This window comes from Choloepus didactylus, chromosome 5, assembly GCF_015220235.1.
Source record: "Choloepus didactylus isolate mChoDid1 chromosome 5, mChoDid1.pri, whole genome shotgun sequence".
In the NCBI taxonomy this organism is placed as follows: Eukaryota; Metazoa; Chordata; class Mammalia; order Pilosa; family Megalonychidae; genus Choloepus; species Choloepus didactylus.
Window position 1 is genome coordinate 50335788 of NC_051311.1, and position 17397 is coordinate 50353184.

Genomic DNA, 17397 nt, shown 5'->3' on the forward strand with positions numbered 1-17397 from the left:
TGGAAACCACGTGCAAGGTTTCCGAGTCCTTTCCCAGTGGAGTCACATATGATATGCTTAATTCCTCCAGCAGTGAGTTGTGACATGTGAAATGACGTCTACCAGGAAAGCTTATTAGAGACTCAGTGCTCAGAATTTTTATTGGAAGCTGGTTACATAGGCACCCTCTGCCTTACCCATACTGAAATTCAAGACCTCAGAAAGAAAGAGGTATTCAGCATAAACCATATTGTAGAAACTATTTAGGTACATTCTTAATCAGGGAATAGTGAGAATGCTCTTGAAATCCAAGTCCTTAGACTCCAACCAGTAGGCAAGTAGGCCTTTTGAAGGATAGTAGTCTCAGCTTGCTATAGTAACTCTTTTCTGCCAGTAACCATATGTTAGGGTTTTCCGGGGTAACAGAACCAACAATGTATGTATGTATGTGTATATATATATATACACATACATGTGTGTGTACATATTATGAGATTTATTATAAGAATCGGCTCATGTGACCTTGGGGATTGGCACATCTGAATTTCTTAGGGCAGGCTGCAAGCTGGGAACGCTGATGAAGGTTTTGATGAATTCTCCAGGAGAAACTGGCTGGCTGAAGTAGAGATAGAAATTCTTTCTGACTGCTAAAATCATCAGTTCTCCCTTTAAGGCCTTAAAATGATTGGATGAGACTTCTCTGATTGCTGAAGTCCATCTCCTTAGATGATTGAAGGTATAATTGCCGTAGATGCAAACAACTGTCTAATGATTTAAATCAATGAAATATCTTTACACTAAGACTCAGGTCAATGCTTGACCAGTTGACTGGACAGCATAACCAATCAAGTAGTCACATGAACTTAACCATTACACTATGTGAAATTACTAGCTCTTATTGAACTTGCATTAACTTTTCTGCTTAGATATTTGTTTCCTTACATTAATTGCCACCAAAACAGATTTCATTGTTTTGTTTTGTTTTTTTCAGAACTACGGTTTAAGTAGTTTGAATAGTTTGGTGGTATAAAAGTATAGTCTAAACAATCCGGGAGATATTTGTATTTCCATACCTGCCATAGTGGGGAGCAGTGCTGATTTTAAACTTTAAAGCCCTGTTATTTTCTTTCCTGTGACCTGCTGGGAAGTGGAATGGTTAGAGTGATGTGCGTCTTTCACTCATCCTGGCTTTTGGCTCTATAGCTGTCTGTAACTCTAGCTTCTCTTTGAGGCCACCTTTTTTTGTTCAGTGTGGAAAATGTTCTCAGAACCAGAAATATATGTAAGATTAGTCTGAATTCTAAAGAGTATTTTGCTTATATATGCTATTTAAGATTTCTTAAATGTTCTAAATGGCATCCTAAAAAATATCTATTATAATTTTCATTTTTATGTGTAGCTATCTAAGGGTGCTTTATGAAAATATTTAAATAAGTTCTCTGTACCTTAAATTTATAATGTGAGATGGATCCCACTGACATGGGCAAACATTGAAAATAGTACATGAACATAAGAACATAAAATTATGTTTATAGATAATAAAGAGGTAATGGTTAGATCCACTATTTGAGAACAACTTTACTGAAAATTATAAGCCAAAATTCATTCTAAGAAATTAAAAATCTTACCTCCAGTCGGTACAGTCCTCTCATGAGAATAGTGTAAGAGAATTTAAACTTATCTGTAGGAGGAAGGAAGCAGGATTTAAGGTGTCTTCAACATTCTGTCTCAAGCTCATGTACTGCTACTCTTACTCAGTAGATTCTTACATAAGCCTATCCCATTCATCTTATAGAAAGAACAAACCCATGAAAACAAGTCATCTTTAACTCATCTTCTATGCTCACCATTCTCAGGAAGCTCTTTTATGTTAGTAGTCTTTCCCTATTCCCAATGTATAGCCCTTATTCTCTTATGTTTCTCACTTAAGAAACTCACACAGTGATCTTTAGTATGTGCAATCATTTCATGCTGCCAGGAAGTGCTCCAAAATTTAGCAATTGTAGTAGCTTAGTGCACAACACAAGAAAACCCTACAACACATACAGGCTGATATATTTACATCCAGACCAGGTTGAGTCACATTCAGCTTGTGTGGGATTTTAGTGTGTTAAATTCATTTTGTCTGTGACTTTAATTAAACATTCAATGATTCGCTATGTATACTTGGAACATTTCCAGCCTGCTAGTTTAATCATCATGATCTGAGCTAGTTTATTGACATAAATTTCTTCTGTAGGTTTTTATCTATAAATTATGCTATTATCTGAATCTCATTTTGTTAGTGTTACTTAGCTTTTTTGTGTGGTTTTTTTTTTCCACTTAAGTAGGAAATCAGAAGTATATTTTGACTGAAGCAGTAGTCTGGCAGTGAAATTTAAAGAAAAGCTGTTTAAAACCTGCCAATTCTTGTGAAAGCCACATCTGCAGGAAGCCTCCTGCAAGGGAGGAAAGAAAAAAGAAATCTTACACTTTGAGCAGCTGCGTAAGGTCCCTGTCTCTAGCTCACATTTGTATATGTACCTAACAGGTCTTTATCATGGGTCCTTTAGATGTAGGGACTAAAAACTATGGTTATAGGGAAAATGTGGCAAAATAACTAATCAAAGATATTTTGGGCCCCAGATTGTCATGCTGAAAGTACTGGTCGATCTCAGCTGTGTAATCCTGCTCTGGTTTCTTATTTATAATGAAAGTATTATGTGTGGTGGTGTTATAATGAGACTGATGCCATAAGCCACGCAGAAATGAATCTCAGTACTTAAGAGTCATACCTTATATATTCTTTGATAATTTGGGGATTTTGCTTTCTATTGAATGTATGGTGGGGTTTTTTGTTTGTTTGCTTTTTAATATTGCTGATTGTGATTTTTCTCTTTAGTATTCTCAAATCAAACTTGCTTTCCTGTAACACCTCATCTTAGGAATACCATAACATTAAAATTAAAAGGACCTCAGAAATCATTTAGTTCAGTGATTCTCTAACTTTTTGGTCTTAAGACCCCAAAGAGCTTTTGGTAATTTGGTTTATGCCTATAGATATGTACTGTTTTAGAAATTAAAACTGACAAATTTAAAACTATTTTTGTTATTTTTCAATGAATTAAATAAACCTATAATATGTTAATGTAAATAACATTTTATGAAAAATATTTTTTTCCAAACAAAAAATTACTTAGTGAGGAGAGTGGCATCAATTAACTTTTTTCCAAATCTCTTTTTGTCTGATTTAATGGAAGACTAGATTTTCATGTCTGCTTCTGAATTCAGCCTGTTGTGACATGATACTTTGCATTATATTAAGAAAATTCAGCTGGAAAAGGGAGGAGTATTTTAATAGCCTTTCCAGTTTATTGTGATATTCTTCTTTGATACTATACCAAAACTTGTCAAGTGACGATTTCTTATAAGTTAGTTGCAAAGTATAATCTGAAACTGTATCACTGAGCTTTTCATACTTTGTTACATTATGATCCATTTGTTTGTCTTGTACTTTGAGTGGATCTTTGAAGTGATGAACTCATTTAATTAATTTTTGAAAAATACCTGCCAAATGCCGAAATCTGGATAACGGTAGTTTGGATGTGAATTGTTCTTTCAAATAGAAATGATGTTCCCAACTTGTAACTCAAACAATTGCACAAATACTTTCCCTTGAGACAACCATGATACTTTGGTGTGGAGAAGTGCTTTGTACACACTTTCCAGTTCATACAGAATATTAAAAATTAGTAATACTCAAGAGACCCGATTTGATAAAAGTTAATAATTTTTACTGCTTCAACAAGGACATTCTTAAGTAAGTAGGCTTCCTTTTTTTTTTTTTTTTTTTTACTGTGAGTTTGTGGCAGCAAAGAATATAGTGATTAATAGTACAGTTTGGTGTTACTGTCTTGATTCATACCAAGGCACAACATTTGTATCCACTCCTGCTTTTGCACGATGAGTGCAAGAATTAGCAAAGGGAAAAAGGCAAATGGCATGTTAATATTATGCAAATAGTTTTCATCTTGCAGACCCCCTGGAAGACTTGAGGATTTCACACACACACCCCCGACAATGTTCCATGGACCATATTTGAGAACTATGATCTAGTCGAACTAGTCAGTCTGTCTCTCATTATATTGTATTTAAGAATCCCTTTTATATTATTTTTGAGAGGTTATATTTTAGGATTTTCCAGAGAAACAAACAAGATATATGTGTGTTGTATGAGATGTGCATCTGTGTGTAAGGTTTATTTTAAGTGATTGGCTCACACAACTGTGGAGGCTGCCAAATGTGAACTCCATAGGGCAGGCTTCAGGCTGGAAACACGACATTGAAGTCCTTAGTTCAAATTCCCCAGGGAACTGGCTGGCTAGAAATTCCTGCAAGAGCCAGTGTTGACTTTGAGGCAGAAACTCATCCTCTTACCTCTGAAACCCTTGTTCTGGCTTTTAAGACCTCTAGCTGATGGAAGAGGAGATTACTCACAGTGCTGAGAGTAATTTCCTTTGTTGATTGTAAATGCACTCAAGTGATTGTAGATGCAAATTCTGTCTATGAAATACCTTCACAGTAACAAGTAATCTGTTTGACCAAACAACTGGATACCATAACCTAGCTGAGTTTACGTAGGAAATTACGATCACAAGTTATCTTCCAGGTTCTATCATGGATGTCTAATATAGGGGAAATTCACTACACTATAAAGCAGCTCATTACATTTGGAAAGTTCTATAGATGAACTAAAATATTTTTTCCTTTGGGAGCCCTTGATAAAATTGAAGCCAACTTTCATGTGGTTCCCTATGTCTTCTCTTTCTCAGCATAAACATTTCCAGTTCCTTTACTGGTTCCTTCCAAGCACTATTTCATATGCCTTGGTCATTGTTCTTTAAAATGGAAATTAATTAATTAATTTAAAAAATATTTACAAAATAGCCATGTCTCCTTTTCCCTGTTATGCACTACATAAATATGTATAAGATTTGGTTCTTATCCTAAAGGAATTAATCTTAAAAACTAGATTCATTTAAACACAGCTCTGCAATATATTAATTACGGAAAGAATCATGTACTTACATGGCATTTTATAGTTAGAAAGACTTAATTTTGTAGATAATTGGCCACTGGGGTTCTTTGAAGGCATCTTAACTGTTTTGCCATGAAGGGGTTGCAGGTGGGCTGAGGTATCTCCTCCCTAAGCCTCTCTGGTTGCCAGGTGAGGCTTGGAATGATTTCCTGATTACGGGTGGTAAATATCCCTAGGTCAATAACTCTAACCTTGAACAGCTTCTTTTGATTACCCTGTGGTATTGTAAAAATAGTATTTTCTGTGTGTGCCTTGATATGAAGAGGTTGGAAAGTGTTGGGATAAGTGATTTCTCCAAGATAATGAACATTTTGGACTAGAGCTGGGTTTAAATCTCAAGTTTTCTGAGTACCAGACCAGAAGGACAGAAAAATTAACAAAACATTGTTATTTTTTTTGAAGTAGGTTAATGAAACTGTATTTTTAAAAATGAAGATATAATTTATATACACTAAAATTCACCCTCTTTTTTTTGGTAAAAGTACATTTGATTGTCAGACATCATGCTTACTACTATCCCTCTTGTTTGAAACTCGACTGCAGCTGCTGTGAGATGTGTTTTTAGTATTCCTTGAGTTTATACATAGAGGGATGTACTGGTTTGTATAAATTATGTCCCCCAGAAAAAACCATGTTCTTTGATGCCATCTTGTGGGGGCAGACATATTAGTGGGGATTAAGTTGGAACTGTTGGATTAGGTTGTTTCCATGGAAATGCGCCCCACCCGACTGTGGGTGAGAACTCTGATTGGATAATTTCCATGGAGGTGTGGCCCTGCCCATTCAGCATGGGCCTTGATTAGTTTACTAGAGCACTATATAAGCTCAGACAGAAGGAGCGAGCTTGCTACAGCCAAGAGGGACACTTTGAAGATTGCACAGGAGCTGAGAGAGGAGCTTCAGTTTACAGAGACATTTTGAAGAAGGCCTTTGAAAGCAGACTTTTGCTCCGGAGAAGCTAAGAGAGGGCAAACGCCCCAAGAGCAACTGAGAGTGACATTTTGGAGAGAAGCTGAAGCCTGGAGAGGAACGTTGTGGAAGAAAGCCATTTGAAACCAGAACTCGGGGGCAGATGCCAGCCATGTGCTTTCCCAACTAACAGGTTTTCTGGACACCATTGGCCATTCAGTGAAGGTACCCGATTGTTGATGACTTACCTTGGACACTTTTATGGCCTTAAGACTGTAACTTTGTAACCAGTAAACCCTTTTTATAAAAGCCAATCCATTTCTGGTGTTTTGAATTCCGGCAGTATTAGCAAACTAGAACAAGGGAAAAAATATGTTTTTAAAAAAAAAGAGTGCTTAGGGGCAAGACAGGTCAGTTTGTGTGGTGATCGTCCCAACTTTTTTTTTTTTTTAAGTTAGAGAAGTTGTGGGTTTACAGAACAATCATGCATAAAATACAAGATTCCTATATACCACCCTGTTATTAACACCTTGCATTGGTGGGGTACAGTTGTTATAGTTGCTGAAAGCACATTTTAATAATTGTACTGTTAACTGTAGTCCATGGTTTAACTTACGGTTCATTGTTGGTGTGCAGTTTCATGGAAATTTTTTTTTCTATTACCATATATACAACCTAACATTTCCCCTTTTAACCACATTCATGTATATGTTTCAGTGCTGTTAATTACTGTCACAATGTTATGCTGCCATCACCAACACCATCCATTACCAAAACATTTCCATTGCTCCAAGTAGAAATTCTGTACATTTTAAGCCTTAACTCCAGATTTCCTATTCCTACCCTGCCCCCTGGTAACCTATATTCCAGATTCTGACTCTCTTAAGTTTGTTTATTCAGATGATTTCAAATCAGTGAGATCATACAGTATTTGTCCTTATGTGTCTGGCTTATTTCACTCATCACATTATGTCTTAAGGGTCATTCCATGTTGTTGCCTGTATCAGAACGTCATTCCTTTTTATGGCTGAATAATATTCCATTGTGTGTGTACACCACATTTTGTTTATCCATTATTGGTTGATGGACACTTGGATTGTTTCCATCTTTTGCCAGTTGTGAATAAGGCTGCTGTGATCATCAGTGTAAAAATATCTGTTCAGGTCCCTGCTTTCAGTTCTTCTGGGTATATACCTAGAAATGGGATTTCTGGTCATATGATAATTTTATACCTAACTCTAGGGAACCGCCAAACTGTCTTCCACAGCAACTTCACCCTTTTACATACCCACCAGCAATGAATGAATATTCTTGTTTCCCTATATCCTCCTCTCCAACACTTGTAATTTTCTGTGGTTTTGTTTTGTTTTGTTTTGCTTTTTTGTTTTTTGTTTTTTAGTAGTAGCCATTCTAGTGGGTGTGAAATGGTATCTCATTGCAGTTTTGATTTCCATTTCCCTGATGGCTAATAATGTTGAGCATCTTTCCAAGTGCAAAATTCACCTTTTTTTTTAGTGTACAGTTCTGCAGATTTTAGCAAACATATATTTAGTCTTATAACTACTACTACGATTAAGATAAAGAATATTTCCATCATCTCAAAATTATTCTCTGCTCTTTTATAGTTAGCCCATCCACTTATCCGCAGTCCCAGGCAACCACTGATCGATAGGAAACTGTTTTTAAAGACTACTATAAAACATTTTTCTTCTTGGATGGAGGTAGAGATGATTTCTGATTTATTGGATATTGAATTCTGTAGAAAAAAAGATTGGAATCAGAGTTTATTTCTTATGAATGTCTTTTATACTTATTATCCAGCATTGTCAATTAACTTAGTAGCATTTGAGCATTTTGATTTAAAATAAATAAGTACATTAGTTAAACAACTTTCTAAATGCATTTGAAGTAAAAGTTGGTCTTTAACATTATGGGTCTTTTGGGAATGTGTGATTTTTCACACATTGAACTATGTGAGTTTGGACACATCACTTAAGTTTTTTTCTGTGTGTTTCCTTATCTACAGAGTACTGATTGCTCTTTTTAACATCACCAGGTTTTTGTGATGATCAGCTGAGGTTGTTTAAAAGTGCTTTGAGAAATATAAAGCACTACATAGGTATCAGTGATATTAAGTTATTATTATTATATTACTTTAGATTTGGAGCAGCAACCATTTGTTCCCCAGTGCAGAGGAAGCCACTCTTTTCCTTGGAACACTGGATACTATTTTTCTCTTCTCCTATGCTGTGGTAAGTTTTAGAATTCTGAAATTTCAAGTTTAGGAAAAATGTGAAAGAAATGACTCAAAACATTATGAAGTTTGAAGGAATTGTGAATTTGCTGATTGAGAAGTTCGGCATTTTGAACTTTGTATTTTGTTTTCTTCCTATTTATGTATTCATTTAATAAATATTTGTTTAGCACCTACCATGTATAAGGTACTTTTCTAGTTACAGGGAATTAGTCATTGAGCAACTCAGATTAAAATCCCTAGCTTTATAAAGCTGTCATTCTCAAAATGGGAGCTGGGGGAGACAGACATTAATAAAATGCTATGAATGGGTAAATTATAGAGTATGTTTAAAGATGATAAATACTATGGAGAAAAGTAAAATGGGAAAAGGGGTCTAGATAGTCCTGGGAATGGGATTGTAATTTGAAGCCAGTTGGGAAAGAGTTCACTAAGAAGGAAATATTTGAGCAAAGTCTTGAAATAGGTGAGTGAGGTCAGTGTAACTAGAACAGAGAAGCAGGAAGTGAAGTCAGGTGATGGGGTCTCATGTCTGTAGGCTTTTGTCTCCTTTAGGAGGGGATTTGGCCTTAACGCTGAGATAGGAGCCGCTGTTTTAGAGGAATGATACAATATGCCTTGGGTTTTGAGAGGCTTATTTGCCGCTCTGTGGGACCAAACTAGACTGAAAGGGCAAAGGCAGAAACGGAAATGAATTAGGCTATTCCATTTTTGAGGTAAAGAGTGATGGTGGCTAGGAGCCAGGGTAAAAGTGATAGAGACGGAGAAGTGGTGAGATTTTAATTAGTTTTTGAAAGGAAGAATTAGTAATATCCTTTTCTTATTGAATATGGAATATGAGAGAGAGGTGTCAAGGATGACTCCAAGGTGGAAGACTATGGGAAGAAAAGGTTTGAGGGGAAGTCACTTTTGGACATGTTACATTTGAGATGCCTATTGTTCCAAATGATCGAGCGTAGACACTTGGTTGATTTTGGAGTTCAAACGGGAGGTTCAGGCTGGAGATATAAATTTTGGACTCTTCAGCATAAAGATGGATTTTTTAAATGCATTCAGAGACTGGATGAAATCATCAAGGGGATAGATGAGGATAGAGAAAAGGTATGAAAACTTAGCCCTGGGGTATTCCAGTATTTAGAGGTAGGGAAGATGAGGAATGGGGAAGGAGGGCTGAGATAGGGTAGAAATGGAGGAGAGTAATGTCCTGGGAAGCTATACCAAGATGGTAAGGGGTAATTATATGTCTGAAGTAGTTTTCTTATATTGGGAGCTAGAATCTCTGTTTGATTGTAGGGAATTTCTGTGGTGGCTGCTGTGTTAGAACTGTGGAGCTAATGGTGGCAACATATGAACTGAAGACTGTATGAGGAGCCTGAGTTTTCCCCTTGAGTGTCTTAATTCCTGCCTTTAAAATGTGTCCAAGCCTTTTTAATTATGAATGTCAAGGTGATATGAAATACTGGGTGAAAGGCCTAAAGTAGTGTTTTTTGAGTAATTATTACAATAGCTTTTCTTCAAAGAGGAAACTTATAGAAACAGTTGGACATTTTTTTTTTCTTTTTTCTTTTTTTTAACAAATCCCAATATATGGTCATTTGACTTTGGCTAGAGTGCTTCGAGTGTGTTGCTTTTTCTTTTGAGACATCCTTTCCTTCTTTGGATTATTTCAAAAGGTTACATTGTCTAGTGGTAAGAGCACTGGTTTTGTGAAAGGACCAATTCTACCACAGTTAATTAGCCATGTTAAACTAGTATTTGGAATTAAGTTTAACCTTTTTTGATGTTTAGTTTCCTCAGCTATGGAATTGTGACAATAATACTTGTCTATAGGATTAAATAGATTTAGGAGGTAAAAATAAGTACCGCGAAATAATCAGTGACCATAGTTCTTTATATTGAGCTGAATTTGCCTTCTGTAACTTCCAGGCAATTTGCTTTTGAACAGTTTTGAAACAATCGAAAGATTTTCTTCATCCCTTTTATTATATGCAGCATAAGACAGTATGAGTAGCAGCTATAGAACATAGAATCTACCCTGTTATTTACATTTGCCCCTTTTGAGGCAGTGAATTTTTGATGATAGAGATACTGTTTATCTGAAATTTCCTTAATACAGATAGAAACAATTTATTAGAAACACTTCATCTTATCTGAATTTAGGTTTTTAGTCAAGATGTTTATTCAGTTTTCATTTTTATGGAAGAAACCTCATGTATATTGCTCTTAAGGTCTCAGCCTCCCTTCCTGCCATGCTCGCAGCATTTCAGTCCCTGGCACTCAGTGAGAAGAGCAGAAGGCAAAACATTTGTACCTATTTTCAAATGATTATAGTCTTCAGCTCCCTACTCCCTGCCTTGTGGAACCTAAGGGTCAGTTTTTTGTTTTTTTGTTTTGTTTTTGAAAAGTTAAAAATACCTTAATTTTTTATTCCTGGTACCACTACCACAATTTACAGGACAATATGCCTGATATAATGAAAAGAAAAAGCTACAACAGATAAAAGACCTCAGGAATGTACATCTAATTGACACTACATTGCATTAATCAGTAGCTGCACTTTTTGCAAACTGTGGCTATGACAGTCCTGAACGAGAAGAGTTTCCTGTTTAAGCTGCAGTAACTTTTCTGACTATGGATCATCGTTCCTTCTGTGGCAGATTTTTACAGTTCCTCTAATGAATATGGGACAACTGTCTCAAAATAACCTGCAGCTTTCCTGACAACTCCTTGCTCTCTCTCCTGCTAAGAACTGTAGCCATTTTCTGTTGAGTTTTTAGAACCTTCTGCTACCATATCCACCACTTCCACCACCAGATCCATAACCACCACCATAGGGACTGCCTGAGCTTCTTCCACCAAAACTGCCCCCTTTCCTGGGTCCATAATTTGATTGCTGTTGTCCACTGTAATTTCCAAAATCATTATAGTTCCCACCACCATAGTTAACCACCGCCAAAATTTTCTCCTTCATTGTAGCCATCATATCCTCCACCACCGCCACCATATCCACCACTATGGTTTCCATATCCTGGTCCATCACCACCACAGCCCCCTCTAATACTGTAACCAGGACCACCGCCATAGTTGCCACCATCACCTCAAAATCCATTATAACCACCATTACCTCCTCCATAACTACCCCTGCTGCCACCTCCACCACCATAGCCTCCTCTTTCACCAAAGTTTCCACCACAGCCAAAGTTCCCTCCACCACCTCCGAAGTTCCTTCCATGGCCCATAAAGTTGCCAGATCCACCTCCACAACCTCTTTGTGATCTAGCAGACTGCATCTCTTATTCAGAAAGGGCCTTTTTCACTTCACAATTATGCCTGTTAATAGTGTGGTATTTCTGAACAACAATTTAATCAGCCGTATCATGATCATCGAAAGTTACAAAAGCAAATCCTCTCTTTTTTCAACTCGGCCTGTCTTCCATAACTTCTGTGGTTTCAATTTTGCCATACTTTTCAAAGTAGTCTCTCAAATTATATTCTTCTGTATCTTCTTTAATACCACCAACAAAAATTTTCTTCACTGTTAGATAGGCACCAGGCTTTACAGAATCCTCTCTAGAAACAGCTCCCTCTGGTTCCACTACACGCCCATCAACCTTGTGTGGTCGAGCACACATTGCTGCATCCACCTCTTCAACACAAGGCTAAGTCACAAAACCAAAGCCTCTGGAACGTTTTGTTTGGGGGTCTCTCATCACCACACAATCTGTGAGTGTGCCCCATTTCTCAAAATGTTCTCTTAAACTATCATCCGTAGTTTCAAAGCTAAAACCACCAATAAACAGTTTTCTCAGCTGTTCTGGTTCCTTTGGATCATGGCCCTCCTCCCCATGGTGGCGGCGGTGGTGGGAGCGCTGCCAGAATCAGGTTGGGGACGACTGGGTGGCGATTTTACCTCCATTTTGAGACTGGACTCGCTTCCTCCAACTTGGATTCAATATGGGACCAAGAGGCAAGGGTCAGTTTTAAATAGGCAGCTAGTGTGCCCCAAGAAGCTTCTGTTATGCTTATTACAAAGTCAGAACTGGAAACTGCAGGGTATTGCTGTAACACATCTTACTACATAATACAAATAGGTGGAGAGAAGCCCTTTGAGAAAAGCTTTATAACTAATGTTTAGGAGGTAATCTAATCGAGAAATAAAGTATACTTATGACCTTGTTTTATTGGAATTATTCTTATTCTTTTCAGTCTCCTTTTAGATGGCCAGGGAATTAAGTAAAACCAAAGATTGCATTAAACTGTAATGTATTGGTGTATAAGGTGTTTACAGTTAAGTGTGCAAATGTTTATTGTCATTTCATGAAACATTTGTGAGTCTAATATAGATGGCCAGTCCAGGTATGAGAATAAGGTGTAATTTAAAATAATCTCAATGTTATGTTTGCTTTATTTCCTTTGGAATGCATAAACTTTTATTCAAATTGTGTTATTATTTGGAGCTGTAAAATAAAATGCTTTATTTTTTAGGGCCTTTTCATCAGTGGCATCGTTGGGGATCGGCTTAATTTACGATGGGTTCTGTCTTTTGGCATGTGTTCTTCTGCATTAGTGGTAAGTTGGAAAGGTCTTTTTTGTTGCTTTTAAATTTTTTTAACTTTTATTTTGAAATAATTTCAAATTATAGGATAATTGCAAAAATAATACAAACTCCATACAGAGAATTCTAACCCTCCCTCCCCCTACCCCAGATACCCAGGTCCACCAATTTTAACATTTTGCCACCTTTACCGTATCATTTTATTACCTCCCTCTCTCCCTTTCTTCCCTTTCCTTCCTTCCCTCCCTCCCTCTCTCCCTCCCTTCCTTCCTTTCTGTCAACTGTCTGTCCCTCCTTCCCTTTCTTTCCTTTCTTCTGAACATTTGAGAACAGGTGTCATACATCTATATGAACACTTAATACTGCCATGTGCATTTCCTGTGAACAAGGATATTCACTTGGGTGCAGCTGTCAAGTTCAAGAAATTTAATGTTGTATAAAGCTTACATTCTAAACTTCAAATTTTTCTTATGTCCCAACAGTGTCCTTTTGAGCCTTTTCTCTCCACTCTTAGATCCCATCCAGTATCATGTATTGCATTTGTCATTATCTCTTCAATTCCTCTTTCTTTTTTTTTTCATTGTAGAAACATATATACAGCATAAATCTTTCCATCCCAACTCCTCCCAAGTATACCATTCAGTGGCATTAATCACAGTCACAATGTAGCAGTACCCTCACCACTTCCATTACTATTACTTTCCCTTTACTCCGAACAAAAACCCTACACTCACTTTGCAATAACTCCCATTGCTTCTGCCCCGCCCCCGGTAACCTGTATTCTACTTTCTGTCTTTATGAGTTTGCATATTCTCTGATATTTTCTTCGTGGTTACCATGGGGCTCAGTGTAACATCCTAAATCCATAATGATCTTGTTTCTTCAATAGCATGAGCAAACTATGTTCTGTTCTCCTCCATCCCCCTACTTTTATGTAGTTCTTCTCACACATTACACGTTTATACATTATGAGTCCAAAACCACTGATTCATCATTACATTTTATGCATTGTCTTTTAGATCCTACAGCATTTTGTTGCCTTTTTAATTTGGGGCTGGTGGGGAGGGGCTAGGTATTTCAGAATCCAAGTCGTCCTACTTCTGTATATTAATTGGAATAGTAAAATTAATTTTTGAGTTTCCTAATCCTTTTTATGCCTTTATACTTAGTGAAGTCTCTTTCAAGTATGATTCTGGTCGTGTTCTTCCCTTGCCTCTCTGTTACCAACAGCATGAAGTCTAAACATGTTAGCATGGCATTCAGTGCTTTCCTGAACTTGGTCCTGTCCTACCTTTACAATCTTATTCATCACCATGCTTCACTGCTTTGCTTTAGCCAAAGTATATTATTTTCTGTGCTCCTTACATATCCTGTCTCCTTTCTATTTAGTACTTTTGTTTCTTTTGTTCTTCTGACCTTGAATGGCCCTCTTTCCGTCTCTTTATAGTCTAATTCAAGTTTTCCTCAAACATTGGCCAAATGACACCTCTTTCGTACAGCTTTATACTCATTCTCTCTTCTGAACTCCTGTGCCTATATTTCTTGGAAGGCAAATAAAATTGTCTGCTACTTAGCATAATTATTTCTGTATAACTCTTGCTTTTCCTAAAATATTCTATAGCATAGTGGTTAAGATCACAGACGTCCCCAGAACTGGATTGCCTGGGTTTCATTTCTTCTGCTATTTCGTAGCTTATGATCTCAGGCAAGATACTTTTCTGTGCATCTCCTTCGTCATTTGCAAAAGGGGATATTCGTATTATCTCCTCCAAGGGTTGTAATGAGGATGAAATTAGTTACTATATGTAAGGCATTTGAGTGCTACATATGGCGAGATCTGTAGTTGATTCATCTTTATTTGCGTAGCAGCTTAAAGTAAGGAGTTTTTATTGATTGAATAAAAGCTTGGAGACTAGACCTTAGTTTATTATTGTTTCCAATCTCTGCCCTTTGAATGCAGGGAAAAAGGACTTTTTTTTCCCTTGAAGTTTTAGAGATTATTTATGAGCTGCTTACTCACATATATGTTCTACTTTTGAATGTATACATTTGTTTTTGTTTTATACATTAAAAAATTGAGATATTATATGCATAAACTTACCCTTTTTAGGGTATAGTACTGAATTTTGACAAATGAATATAGTTGTATAATTAAAACTCTTCCTTTTCCCCTCAGCTCCTGGCAACCACTGACCAGTTTTCTTTTCCCTGTATTTTTGCTTATTCCCAAATGTCGTGTAAGTGGGACCATACAGTTTTGTACTATTGTTTAACCCATGCCAAATATTCCCAAATAAGGCTTTGACTGCAAATAAAATGTCCTGGAAAAAAGCAGTTATTTGATGAATGTTATTAAATTATTTGACAGGTCATGATTAGATAAGTTTAACTTACACTGGTTAACTTAGTGGTTGCAGTACTCGCTGTGAGTCTGGCACTGTTTTTTTTTTGTTTTTTTTTGTTTTTTTTTTAATTCAGTTTTATTGAAATATATTCACAAACCATACAGTCATCCATGGTATACAATCAACTGTTCACAGTATGATCATATAGTTATGCGTTCATCACCACAATCTATTTCTGAACATTTTCCTTACATCAGAAAGAATCAGAATAAGAATAAAAAATAAAAGTGAAAAGAGAATACCCAAACCATCCCCCCATCCCACCCTATTTGTCATTTAGTTTTTACTTCCATTTTTCTACTGATTTTTTTTCAATTTTTTAACTTTGTTTATCAAAAAATTAAAAACAAACAGGCAAACAACAACCAAAAAAACCCCACAACATTTCAAACAAAGCAATGGATTAAGGAAAACAAATAACCTAAAATAACTACTTTGCTTCCAATATGTTCCTACCATACCCCAAGAAAATTAATAAACCATGTCCAAACAGAGGAGTAAGAAAAACAAATAATCTAAAATAGCTACATTACTTCCAACATGTTCCTACCATACCCCAAGAAAATTAACAACCCCTAAGAAAACAAAGGAATAAGAGAAAAAAAAAACCTAAAATAACTCTGTTGCTTCCAACATGATCTTACTATATCCAAGAAAGTTTACAAACCATAATCATTCCTGAGCATTCCCATAACATTGAGATTACCCTCCATAGTTTATCTGTTCTTATTAGATTATCATTCCCCCTCCACTAATTGGTATCTCTAGGTCTCTGGCAGTGTTTTGACTGAATTTACATCTATGAAACTCACTCAGTACTCACAGCAGACCCTGAGACAAGTACTGCTAGCCTCATTTTACAGAGGAAGAACCTGAAGTGCAGAGCTTCTTTATGCAGTTTACACCATGTATCCAGTTTCAGACTAAAATGAACCTGTTTCATTTTTAGAGAATGTGCACATGATCAACAACAAAAGTCTAGGGGCTGTAGATAATATCCAGCTGATTTTCAGAGGCACAGAAGCCTGCCAGGACTACCAGAGCATTCAGAAAAATCATTGATTAAGCAGCATAATATAGTGGTGTTATGACCTGGGACTCCAGAGTCTGATTGCTTGGGTTAAAATCCTAGGTACACCAATTACTAGCTATATGATGTTTGGAAGGCTAGTTAATTTCTGAGCCTCAGCTTTCTTGTCTGTAAAGTGGTATAAAAATAACTACCTTAAAAGAATTTTAAAAGTGAGATGATGCATGTAAAATGCTTAGTGAATTAGCATAGGCTCTGGGGCAAAGTGAATTAGTTATTATCATGTTATTACCCCTCACATTTCTTCTCTCTGGTTCACTGTCCTTTGGTATCTAGTGCCCTAAGCTAAGCAAGCTGCACCCACACCCCCCAATCAAGAAAATAATTTTTTTTTCTACTTCTGAGAATAGGGGAAAGAGGAAGTACTGTTCTTATAGCTGTACTCTCAGAGTATTCTTTATATAATCTCTCAGTGTTCAGGAATAATATAATTGTATTGACTTAATGCCTCCACATGTGAGTTTTCACAAGCATCACCTATAATAATAATGTTCACTTTTATTGTTTATTTTTTTGGAAATATATGTTTCTTCATTTGATAGATGATTGTAACAATTGTGTATCTGGCTAAATAGAATAAATGAAAAAATTTTAGTTTGTCATTTAAAAACTCTGAGTTTGGAGAATGTGGGTGTGTATATTTACTTGTTATTGTAGTAACATATATAACACAAAGTTTTCCATTTTAACCATTTAAAAGTATACAATTCATTGGTATTAATTACATTCACAATGTTGTGCCACCATTACCATCATCTATTACCAAGACTTTTTCATTACCACAAACAGAAACTGTACTCATTAAGCAATAACTCCCCTTCCCCACCCACCCCCCAGCCCCTGGTAACTTCTAGTCTACTTTTTGTCTATGAATTTCCTTATTCTGGATAGTCATATGAGAGGACTCATACGTTATTTTTCCTTTCGTTTTTGGTGTATGTCACTTAGCATAATGTTTTCAAGGTTTATCCGTATTGTAGCTAGCATTTATTAGAACTTCATTCCTTTTATATAGCCAAATAATATTTCATTTTATGCATATACCACATTTTATTTGTCTGTTCATCTGTTGATGGACACTTAGGTTGTTTCCACCTTTTGGCTATTGTAAATAATGCTGCTATTATC

At 36.3% G+C, this 17397-nt stretch overlaps 1 protein-coding gene and 1 pseudogene across 3 annotated transcripts in view; one reads left to right on the forward strand and one right to left on the reverse strand.

Moving 5' to 3' along the window:
* The window catches only part of SLC37A3 (solute carrier family 37 member 3), a 156900-nt gene that overhangs the window by 47625 nt on the left and 91878 nt on the right, over window positions 1-17397 (forward strand). For all 3 annotated transcript variants that reach the window (XM_037836028.1, XM_037836029.1, XM_037836027.1), the window contains exons 4-5: window positions 8125-8217; window positions 12705-12788. In XM_037836028.1, the coding sequence (XP_037691956.1) occupies window positions 8125-8217; window positions 12705-12788 (177 nt within the window). The remainder of the gene's footprint in view (window positions 1-8124; window positions 8218-12704; window positions 12789-17397) is intronic.
* LOC119534020 lies at window positions 10993-12135 on the reverse strand (annotated as a pseudogene).